This window comes from Sapajus apella, unplaced genomic scaffold, assembly GCF_009761245.1.
Source record: "Sapajus apella isolate SASKATOON/1434 unplaced genomic scaffold, GSC_monkey_1.0 scaffold8, whole genome shotgun sequence".
NCBI lineage: Eukaryota > Metazoa > Chordata > Mammalia > Primates > Cebidae > Sapajus > Sapajus apella.
Window position 1 is genome coordinate 2,030,981 of NW_022436948.1, and position 12,218 is coordinate 2,043,198.

Here is a 12,218-nt window from a genome sequence, read left to right on the forward strand (position 1 = left end):
GGCGCAGCTTGAGCTTGTGGGATGGTTTTAGGGAATAGTGGCTGAAAAGCAGAGTCCACATCGCCCTTTACCAGCTTCCTGACACCACCGTAGGTCGGTTCTCAGCGCTGAGAACTCGCCACTAGTTTGTTTCTTCTCACCCAGGACGGGCTTCAGGCCGGTGCACCAGCTTGCCACGAGCTCCATTCAGGACCCTGCACGGCGTTGCCTGAAAGGTCCCCTCAGGATGCTCGGGTTTGTGACAGTCGCCCGGTCTCTCCTTGGCCTCAGCGACCTCGACTGACTGGGTGCTTTGTAGAATGCTTGCCTGAGGTTTCCTCGTCGTCAGACCAGGCATCGTGTCAGGGAAGGAATCCCACAAGAGCAGCGCATGGGGCACGGAGGTGACGGCCACATCCCATCCCCGGCGGGGCCGCCGTGTCCCTCTGTAATTGGTCATGTCTGAGACCTGGCAGCTGTTCTGTGTTTGCCCAGTGGTGTGGGTGCCCTCGGGGGCCTGGCCTGCGCAGTCCCTGTGGGGCTCTGTTGAGGATTCTCCTCCCTGCCCCTGTTCCTTCCACAGTTACTAATTGAAATTGTCCCGGGAGGAGGAGCTGTCCTGCTCTTCTGTGTGTCTGTTTGCCTCCTTGTGTATTTATCTCAGTGTGGACTGAAGATTATTTATGACGTGAGCTATAATCCAGTATGGTCACTGTGTATTTTGTGTTGGCAGTGGTTCCAATGTCGGCCATCAAACTCCTTCATTTTGGCCCTGGTGCCCTTTCAATATGCTGTCCCTCCCTGACCTTTCTTACTTTGGGGTCCAAGTTCATCTCATAGTTGCCCAGTTTCATCCCTGGAATCAGACGCTTCTCCTGGAAGCGCTGCTCCCTCTTGGTGGATGAAGGTGTTTGGTGTGCTCATGCTTGTGGGGTGTTGCTTCCCCAGCCTCCCAGGGGACAGCAAGGAGGCCAGCATGTGCACTAACGCCCACCGGGTCTCAGAGGGAGGGCTTTCCCTGCTAAGAATTGTGTTAGCGCTACTTTCTCCAGACTAGTATTATCTGGTTTGATAATGGCTCATGCCTGTCATTCCAGCGCTTTGGCAGGCCAAGGGAGGAGGATCATTTGAGGCCAGGAGTTCGAGATGAGCTTGGGCGGCATAGCCAGACCCCACCTCTACAATGTATTGCCCTTTCTATATGTTGCTGGATTGTATTTGCTAATATCACACTGAGGAATTTTGTGTCTACATTTATGGAGGTGACTGGTCTGTAGTTTTCTCTTACTGTAATGCCTTTCTGGTTTGGTAACATTGCCTTCAGAAAAGAGTGGGTGCGTTTTCTCCTCTTCTGTCTTCTGAAAGAGGTGGTATAGGGCTGACATTTTTTCTTAAGGGAGTGCTAGGATTTCCCAGGAAACAGTAGTTTTTGTGTGTTGGAAGGTGCCCTTTGTTAGATGTTGGACCTGCCAGTTATCTTTTCTTCTTTCATGAGATCCGGCACTTGCGCCTCTCAAGGAACTGGTCCACATTATCTGAGGTTTTGAATACATACACGGGGTGCCATTTCTGGAATTCCCTTATCAGCCTTTAACTTCTGACAGTTGTTCAGCAATAGCCCCTTTTGTTCTCTGTGCTGGTGATTTGTTTGCTCCCTGCCCTTTTCTTCTCGGCCAGTCTTAACCAATGTGTATCAGTTGGATTGATCTCAAAGAACCGGCTTGGGTTTAATCAATTTCCTCTATTTTCCTTTTGTTTTCAAGTGCATGGATTCGGCCCCGTCCTTCCCTTTGCGTGCAGTGGGTTCCTTTCCCGCGTCTTTCTCTAGTTTCTCAGGGCAGAGCTCCTGGGTTGATTCAGTTCCTTTCTTCTTTTCAAAGCAGCACTGGGCTCCTCCTTCTCCATCCTGGTGGCTGAGCCCCACCTGTCCCCGAGGCTGTGAATGAGCTGGTCTCTGCCGCCCCTTCTGTAATTCCATAACTCCTGGTTTCTGCACCATGCCTCACAGATGATGCAGTCAAGGAGGAGCCCCCTACAAGGTGGCTATGGGGGCGGGTCAGCCTCCAGAGGCCCCCACCCAGCATTGCTGAGGCTGTGTCGGGGACTCATCCGCCCTTGGGTTTCCATCCCAGGAGGCTGAGAGACACACAGGAAAGCTGGCTAGATCACAGGTGTCAGGCCGGGGAGCCAGGAAGAGGCTATCTTAATGACACACTGGAGGAAATACTCTTGCTGGGATGGGCGGAATTCTGCTTCCGGATTGCCAAAGCCCAGCGAGCGATGGGCTGTCCGTCCCTGGGATCAGCAGGGCAGAGGCTCATCCTGAGTGCTAGCCAGAGCACCTTCCAGATGGTGGCCCCCACGTTTCCTCAGTGAGGGGTGGGCCCTGGTTGTACTCATGCTAAACCCCCAAGGTGAGCCCAGCACCAGGAGGTGCCATGAAGCAGTGTCTCTCTGAGACTGAGGGGAGGGGCAGTGAGGGTGCAGGGGTTTACTTAGGGACCCACTCTTTCCAGGGCACCCAGGACACAACGCCACAGAATGTGGGGTCTCATCCCCCACCCCTGCCAGCCTGAGGCTTGGGCCGACGTCAGAACCCTGAGGCACAGAATGCCCCCACACCAAGATGCCAGAATCCTCCCAGAGTCAGCCTGGGACCCCCCAGACACACACAGCGGCCTCCATTGGGGGTGCTTACTGCACACAGACCCTCTATACAGTGTCCACCATTGCTGTCCCTGTGCCATAGCACGTTCTATAGCACAGGGTCTTTCCAAGAAGTGACAAAGCCTCCTCTCACTCTACCTTTCGTTACTATTGAATTGCATAAATAATAATAATATACAATCTCCTGTCTTCTTTTCTAAAGCAGGCCACCCTCTCTTCACAGTGCTCCCCCATCTGCAGGTCCCCACACTCTCTGGTGCTGTGTGTCATCCCCCCAACCTGGGCCCTGCATGTCTTTTCCATCCTTGGCCCACGGTGGGTCCTGTCACATCTTCCCGCCCTATGCCTGGGCCACACCCACGCAGCACTGACGCTCACGATGCATCCAGCTGCCAGGATTGCTGGCTGTTCCTGCACTGCATGTCTGGGTCACCTCCGGTTTTTCTAACAGAGAAGCGCTGTCCACACCCTCACATGCGCCTGTGCCGTTGACACCCTTGCGTGCACGTATGCAGACAGGGATGCTTCTCTGGGGTAGGCTCTTCTGCAGACCTGCTCCGCCCCAGGTGCTCACACTCTCTGGAGGACGTCAAGGACCCACGTGTCACTGCAGTGGTGGCACTGCATGCACATGGCGGTGTGAGGAAGGGCCGCCTTCTCCTGGCCTGGAGTGGAGTCCTGCTCTCCAGCTGCTCACTGGGGTCCCATCATGCACAGGTGGGCTGGGGAGGAAGGCCTCTGCTTGAGATCTTTGACCAAGGCCTTTCAAAGGCCTTCTCAGGGAATCCATGACACCCCCAGGCAATGCCGGCCAGGACAGGCATGTGGGGGAAGATGAGCATAGAGGACTGATGCCACAGTGGACTGACCCCAACACCTCCAGGCCAGGCGGAGGCAGGAGGCCCCTCAACAACACCAAGGGAGACAGCTCCAGAAACCTGCTTCATTCAGCCACGCCCCGCATTTACCCAGGCTGGGGCCAGCTGCAGTGGCCTGGCCGAGGAGGGTCCAGGCCTCAGCCTCAGGCTGTGCTCACAGCCACTCAGCCCGGGCCAGGGACCTGGCCTGGACCCTCTGCCAGCCCGGAAGCCCCTCCCCGCTCCCTAGTTTCCTCCCTGCCGTCCAGCCTCAGAGGAGCCAGGCCAGCCCATCAGTTATGTACCCACCAACTTTGAACTGTGAATCCGAGGTTCCCCAGGAGCTTATCCACTACCCCTGCATGCCCGGATGGGGACGAGGGGAAGGCACTGCCAGCTCCACGGTGGCTCCAGCCTCCCACAACGCCCAAGGGCAGCCAAGGGAGGCCAGCAGATGGGAGCTGGGGCTGCGTGGTCTCACTCCTAGCCGCTTCCTGCGTTTCCTTGGTGGGGTGTGCGTTCCTTCCTTCATCCCGCACAGCTTACCCTGCCCAGTGCCTTTGGCTGCCAATTTGAAAACAGCAGCAATGGGTGGAATGTTACCTGCAGCTCAGAGGCAGGCGTGCAAAATCCTCCAGGAGCAGGGTGTGGAGGGAGGCCACACGGGAACGCCTCATGGAGCTTCTTCCGGCGAATAAAAAAAATTTTTGTAGAGATGGGATCTCACTATATTGCCCAGGCTGGTCTTGATCCTCCTGCCTCAGTCCCCCAAAGTGCTGGGATTGCAGGTGTGATCCCCCACGCCCAGCCATGACTCATTAACAGTTTGATTGAGATGTAATTCACATGCCCTACAACTCACCCGTTTGAAGTGTATAATCTGATGGTTTTGGTAGGTTCACAGCTATGTGCAGGCACTTTGATCTCTGTTTCAGCACTGGTGAAACAGAGATAAGCATGGTTCACAGCTCACAGGCCGCTGTGCTAGGTAAACGGCCTGCCACGTGCACGCCCCATGCATGTTGGCTGTCGTGAGTGTCCACTCTTGGCGGTGTCCTGGCCTAACCCACCTGTGATTTCTTTGCCACAGACCTGCGGCCCCTGGACGTCCTGGCGGAGGTGGTCCCTTCTGATGGCGCCACAAGCGGGATCAGGATCGTCCAGGTTCAGGGTGCGCAGGGACTCCAGCTCTCCTCAGCCGCCCCTCACACCATGAGCTTCCCCGCATCCAGGATTTTCTCCCGGTGTGACCTCTTCCCTGAAGAATTTTCCATCGTCATAACTTTGAGAGTTCCCAATCTTCCAGCCAAGGTCAGTGGCACTTTCTGCTCTTCGTGTTAGAATAGACTTTTTTTCCCTTGTGAGGTTGCCAGTACCAATAAGTGCACAGGTTGAGGGGTGGCATTTGTGAAGGACTCCCTGGGTTTCCTTGAGATCAAGAGTGGCTTGCCTTGCTAGGTAGTGAGGTCCCTGTCACTGGCAGTATGCGAGAGTGTGTGTGACCATTTGCTAGGGTTTGCACAGCCAATTCCTGCAATGGAGGTTCTAGTGCTGAGAGTTTCTTTGTTGGCATCCTTTGGCAGGAAGAGCTACCAATAAAATCACATCTAAAAGGTGCACTTTGTAGACTCATTTATCTAAGACCGGAAGTGCCATCAATCCCAAATCTGACAGACAAGCCCCATCCCATCCTCTGCCTACTAGGTTGGAGGGTGAAGACAATAATGTTTGTCTGTCCCCTCCCCATGGTTTCTGGGACAGTGCATGCCGTGTTTGTGCAGCAGGTCCTTCTGCACTAAATAAAGGTGAATTGCATTTCCATTTCAGCACCATTGACTAACAAAGGAAAGCCCTTCTTGCTGCAGTGCTGCTCTGGCCGTGTGACATTCCGCGTGTGGCTGTGTACTGGTCTCTCCATGTGCACCCATCCTCTCTCCCCCTCCTTCTAACCTGCGGCAAACCGCAGCCACTGAGTTCTCAGTGTCAATATCTTCCAGTTCCCTAACTTCCATTTGTTAAAAATATAAATGCCAATGTTCAGGTTAAAGCCTTCACCATCTTGGTTATTTTTCTTGAGCATGATTCCAATACTCATTATGTGGACAACTCGGTCACCTCAAAGACTGGTTCTGTTTCCTGCTTTATCTTTTCACTTTCTGTCATGCACCATACTTTTAACATTGTATTTATTTATTTATGTTGAGCCTGGATCTTGCTCTGTAATCCAGGCAGGAGTTCAGTGGCACAATCATGGCTCACTGCAGCTTCAACCTGCCAGGCTCACACTACGCTCCCCCCTCAGCCTCCAAGCAGCTGGAACCACAGGTGCGTGACACCACTTCTGGCAAAATAAAAAAAAATTCTTTTTGTACAGGTGAGGATCTCACTATATTGCCCAGGCTGGTCTTGATCCTCCTGCCTCAGTCCCCCAAAATGCTGGGATTACAGGTGTGATCTCCCGAGCCCAGCCATGACTCGTAGTTATTAACAGTTTTATTGAGATGTAATTTACATGCTCTACAACTCGCCCATTTAGTGTATAATTTGATGGGTTTTGGTAGATTCACAGATATGTGCAGGCAATTTTAGGACACTTTCCTCAGTTTGGAGGAGGCCCTGTATTTGTCAGCTATCACCGTGGACCCTGCATCAGCTCAGCACTAAGCAGGGACTATGCTCCTTTCTGTCTCTAGGGATCTACCTCTCCTGCCCTTTCCATGCAGAGGAAATCATAGGGTGTATTTGTCTTTCGTGACTGGTTTTTTTGCTGAGAATGTCTTCAAGGTTTATCCATGCTGCGGCTTGTGTCAGCACTTCATTCCTTCTTATGGTCAAATAATACTCCACAGTATGCGCCTGCCACAGTGGACTGGCCTTTCCTCAGCTGGTGGACGTGTAGATTGCTTCCACCATTTGGCTGTTAAGAATAATGTTACTACAGGCATTTATGCATTCCTGTATGCACTTTTGTGTGGGTGGTATGGATGCATGTTTTCATTTCTCCTGTGGATGCACTTAGGAGTGGATTCCTGTATCATGCAGTTAACATTTCAAGGGACTGCCAGCCTGTTTACCGAGGTTGCTGGTAGCATTTTACATTCCTGCCAGTGGTGTGCAATGGTTGTGATTTCATTACATCCTTGCCAACACTTGTCATCTGACTTTTTGGCTCTAGCCATTCTCAAGGTCATGAAGTAGTGTCTGATTATAGTTTTGAGGTACACTGATGAACAGTGGTGTTGAATGTTTCTCATGTGTATATTGGCCATTTGTGTGTCTTCCTTGGAGAAATGTTCATTTAAATTTTTTGCCCAGTTTTTCATAAATTAATGGACTTTGTATTTGCTCTGTTGAAAAGAATTCTTCATATATTTGATGTGCCCCTTATCAGATATATGATTTGCAGATATTTGCTCCCATTCTGTGGGTTTTCCTTTTACTTTCTTGGTAGAACCCTTTGGAGCACAAAACTTTTAAACCATGATGATGTTCAGTTTATCTATTTTTTTTTAATTTTGTTGCTTGTACTTTTGGTGTCATATCCAAGAATCCAACACCAAATCCAAGGTCATGAAGACTTACTCATATGTTTTCTTCTAAGAGTTTTATAGCTTTGGTACTTACATGTAATTCCTCAGTGCATTTAATTTTTGTATATGGTGTGAGGTAGGGGTCAATTTTGTTCTTTTGTATGTAGATATTCAGTTGCCCCCACACCATTTGCTAAGAAGATAATTTTTTTCTCATTGAATGGGCTCAGCAACCTTGTGAGAAATAAATTGAACATAGGTATGTGGGTTATTTCTGGACTCTCAATTTTACTTTATTGATTCATTTGTCTATTTATATACCTGTACCATACAGTCTTGGTTACTGTAGCATTGTAGTAAATCTTTACATTGGTAACTATGAGTCAACCAACCTTGTTCCTCTTTTTAAATTTTGTTTTGGCTATTCTGGGTTCCTTGTAATTAAATATTGATTTTATAGTCAACTCGTGAATATCTACAAAGAAGTTAGCTTGAGAGTAGACAAGTCTGTAGATTGATTTGGGGAGTATTGTCATGTTAACAATATTAACATGAGTGGATCATAGACTTTGGATTCATGAACATATGATGCTTTTCCATTGATTTACGTCTTTAACAAAACAAAAATAATGTTTTATAGTTTTCAGAGTGTAAGTTCTATACTTCTTTTGCCAAATCGAGTCCTATGTATTTTTTTTCTTTTTGATGCTGTTATAAATAGAATTGTTTTCTTAATTTCGTGTTTGGCTTGTTTATTGCAAATATGTAGAAATACTTTATTTATTTATTGAGACAGAGTCTCACTCCGTCACCCAGGCTGGAATACAGTGGTGCAATCTTGGCTCACTGCAACCTCTGTTTCCGAGGTTCAAGTGATTCTCCCACCACCATGCCTAGCTAATTTTTGTATTTTTAGTAGAAATGGGGTTTCGCCATGTTGATCAGGCTGGTCTGGGCCTCCCAAAGTGCTGAAATCACAGATGTGAGCTACCACACTTGACACTGATTTTTGGGTGTTGACCTTGTATCCTGCAACCTTGCTGAGCTGGCAGTTGTTTAACAAATTTCTTAGTGTTTTCTATATATAAGATCATATCATCTGTGAATAGAGATAATTTGTTTCTTATTTTCCGGTATGAATGCTTTTTATTTTTTCCCACAAAGTATGATGTTAACTGTGGATTCTTCACAGATGCGCTTAACAGATTGAGCAAGTTTCCTGTTCTTGCTATCTTATTGTTTTTATCATGAAAGGATGGTGAATTTTATCAAGGGCTTTTTTCTGCATCTATTTTATAATCATGCTATTTTTTAAAATTCTGTTTATATGGTATGTTACATTAATTGATTTTTAGATATTAAACAATCTTGCATCCCAGGGATAAATCCCATTTAGCCATGGTGTATAATTCTTCTTTTATGCTGCTGGATTCAGTTTGCTAGTATCTTCTTGAGTATTTTGCATTCATATCATGAGAGATATTGGTATTGGTCTGTAGTTTTCTTTTCTTGTGATGTCTTTGTGTGATTATGGTATGAGAATAATACTAGCCTCATAGAATGAGTTAGGAAGTAATACTTCCTCTTCATTTTTAAAAGAGTTGTGAAGAATTGGTTTTATTTATTTATTTATTTCCACTTTATTCTTCGTTATATCCTTCATTGTGCTTGCTTTGAGTTTGACCTTCTTTCTCCAGCATCTTAAAGTAGGTTAGGTTATTGATTTGAGATCCTTCTTAATACAGATATTTACAACTATAAATTTCTCTCTAAGCAATACTTTTGCTATATCTCATTAGTTCTGGTATTTTGGGTTTCATTTTTATTCATCTTGATGTATTTTCAGATTTTCCTTTTGATTTCTTTTTTGACTTGTTGGTTGGTTATATAAGAGTGTGCTGTTTAATTTTCACATATTTGTCTGTTTCCTCAGTTTTTTTTCTGTTATTTCTAATTTTATTTTATTTTATTGTGGCCAGAATACATGCTTTGCATTATTTATGTCCTTTTAAATTTACTGGAGGTTTATTTTATGACCTAACATATGTCTATCCTAGATGATGCTGTATATGCATTTCAAAAAAATGGATATTCTGCTGTCATTGGGTGGAGTAGTCTACAGATGTCTGCTAGATTTTATTGGTTTATTGTATTCAAGTTTTCCTTTTTCTTGTTGATCTTCTACCTAGTTATTCTATCCATTATTGAAATTGCAGTATTGAAGTATTCAATTAATATTGTTGACTTGTCTATTTCTCCCTTCATTTCTGTCAGCATTTGCTTATGTATTTTGGTGCTCTCTTATTATTTGCATGTATGTTTATATTTATTATATTTTCATGATAGGCTGACTTTATATCCTTATAAAATGTTACTCTTCATCTCTAGTAACAATTTTTCTTATGATTGCTGTTTGTATGATTTATCTCTTTCTGTTTACTTTCAATCTAGTTGTATATTGGAATATAAAGAATGCCTGTTTTACAGAGCATCTAGTTACATCTTGTTTTTTATTTAATCCAGTCTGAAAGCCTCTGCCTTTTGATTGGATTATTTAATCTATTTACATTTAATGCTGTTAATGATATACAGTTGACCCATATTTTTTATGAATTTTGTATTCGCAAATTCAGCTACTCTCTAAAATTAATTTGTAGTCTCAAAGTAAATACTGGTGGCACTTTTGCGGTCATTCATTGACATGCACAGAGTAATGAGAAATTTAAGTCTTCCAACATGAATGTTTCCAGATGAGGTTAAACAAGGCACACTCTGCCTTTTTGCTCCAGCTCTCATATTGTAAGTAAGTATTTTTGTTTGTTTTTTTGTAATCTACATAATGCCACATTTTCACATTTTTGTGATTTTCAGGGGGTAACTTTGCTGTTTAAAATGGTTCTCAGGCATGGTGATGAAGGGCCGTTCAGTGTTCTTAAGTGCAAAAAGGCTGTGGTGTGTTTTATAGAGAAAATATATGTGTTAGAGAAGCTTTGTTAAGGCATAAGTTATAGTACTGTTGGCTGAGTTCAATATTAATGAATAAACAATAATTATTAAACACATATGACACAGATTATATATTGATACCAGAGGCCTACAAAAACCAAACTCTGTATTTCTCCTATAGTATTTCCTAATTCAGTATTTGGAATGACTTTATGTAATTACTACTAACAAAAAAAATCAACTGTAGTTAGATTTATGTCTAAGTTTACTTTTTATTTCCCATATGTTTTATATGGTTCTGTGGTTTTATGGGGTTTTCTGTTACTGTTGTGTTCTTTCTTTACTACTTTCTCTTATATTAAGTGAATATTTCCAAATGTAGCCTTTTGATTTCTTTAATGTTTTCCCATGACACTGTTTTAGTTTTTCCTTAGTGGTTGCTCTGGGGCTTACCATATACTTATTTTGACTTGTCAAGATCAACTTCAGATTTGTGCTAACTTAATACTGGTGAGATATAAAAAGATTGCTCCTATATTAATCTTTTCCTTTTTGCCCTTTTCATAGTCTTGTTGTTATGTATATTACATCTACAGATGTTAAAACCCAACAATATATTGTATAATTATTACTTTCTATAATTGTATGGCTTTTAAAGATGCTTAGAGAATAAAGAAGGAACAGTATATATTTATATCATTTGTTGTATTAGCCTTTTTATCATTTCTGATTCTCTTCATTTTTTCCTGTGGATTCACATTACTATCTTTAGTAACTTCCTTTGTCCAATATAGCTTTGTTTCCATGTACCTCCTTTGTACTATTATTGCCATAGGCCCAACAATACCAAATATACATTTTTATATTGCTTTTTAAAAATCAGTTAAGAGAATAAAGGAGAAAATTGCATTTGTACTATCTTTTATAATTACATAATTAGTTTTACTGCTGTTTTGTTTTTCTGTGTGGATATGAATTTCTGTCTGGGGTGACTTGCTTTTGGTCTGCAGTACTCTATGTCTCATAAGATGCATCTGCATGCAATAGATTCCCTCAGTTTTGATTTATCTAGGGATGTCTTTATGTTGCCTTCATTTCTGAAAGATAACTTTGTTGGATACAGAATTCTTGGTTGACGTTTCCTTTTCTTTGAGCACTTTGAATGTACCATCATACTGCCTTCTGGTGTCTTGTTTCTGATAAGAAGTCAACTGTTGCTCTTCTTATGGTTCTCTTATAAATAACTTTTCTATTGCTGCTTTCAAGATTTCCTCCTTGTTTTTCACTTTCAGTATTTTTACTATATGTCTATTTGCATATCAATTGTGTATCTCCAACTTAGAGTTTTCTGAGCTCCTGGATGTGTAGATTAATGTTTTTCAATAATTTTGGAAAGTTACTAATTCTGTAAAGAATGTCAGTGGTAGTTTTGTGGGAATAGCATTGAATCTATAAATTACTTTGAGCAGTATGGCAATTTTCATGACATTGATTCTTCCTATCCATGAGGATGGAATGTTTTTCCATTTGTTTGTGTCCTCTCTTATTTCTTTGAACAGTGGTTTATAGTTCTCCTTGAAGAGGTCCTTCACATCCCTTGTTAGCTGTATTCCTAGATATTTTATTCTCTTTGTAGCAATTGTGAATAAGAGTTCATTCATGATTTGGCTCTCTGTCTATTGTTGGTGTATAGGAATGCTTGTGGTTTTTGCACACTGATTTTTGTATGCTGAGACTTGCTGAAGTTGCTTATCAGCTTAAGGAGTTTTGGGCTGAGATGATGGAGTTTTCTAAATATAGAATCATAACATCTGCAGACAGAGACTATTTGACTTCCCCTCTTCCTATTTGAATACTCTTTATTTCTTTCTCTTGTCCAATTGCCCTGGCCAGAATTTCCAATGCTATGTTGAATAGGAGTGGTGAGAGAGGGCATCTTGTCTTGTGCCCTGAAAGGGAAAGCTTTCAGTTTTTGCCCATTCAGTATGATATTGGCTATGGGTTTGTCATAAATAGCTCATTATTTTAAGATATGTTATATCAATATCTAGTTTATTGAGAGTTTTTAACATGAAGGGATGTTGAATTTAATTGAAGGCCTTTTCTGCATCTACTGAGATAATCATGTGGCTTTTGTCATTGGTTCTGTTTATGTGATAGATTATGTTTATTGATTTGCATATGTTGAACTAGCCTTGCATCCCAGGGATGAAGCTGACTTGATTGTGGTGTATAAGCT

The 12,218-nt window shown here is 43.6% G+C and overlaps 2 protein-coding genes across 2 annotated transcripts in view; one reads left to right on the top strand and one right to left on the bottom strand.

Annotated features, from left to right (window-relative positions):
• LOC116550575 (thrombospondin-type laminin G domain and EAR repeat-containing protein-like) overlaps nt 1–4,876 on the top strand; it is a 94,208-nt gene extending 89,332 nt beyond the window's left edge. The window contains exon 2 of the mRNA XM_032276593.1: nt 4,594–4,876. Coding sequence (XP_032132484.1) covers nt 4,594–4,844 — 251 coding nt within the window. The 3' untranslated portion in view covers nt 4,845–4,876. The remainder of the gene's footprint in view (nt 1–4,593) is intronic.
• Nucleotides 1–12,218, bottom strand: part of PWP2 (PWP2 small subunit processome component) — a 613,222-nt gene that overhangs the window by 198,527 nt on the left and 402,477 nt on the right. The gene's annotated exons all lie outside the window — the stretch shown is intronic.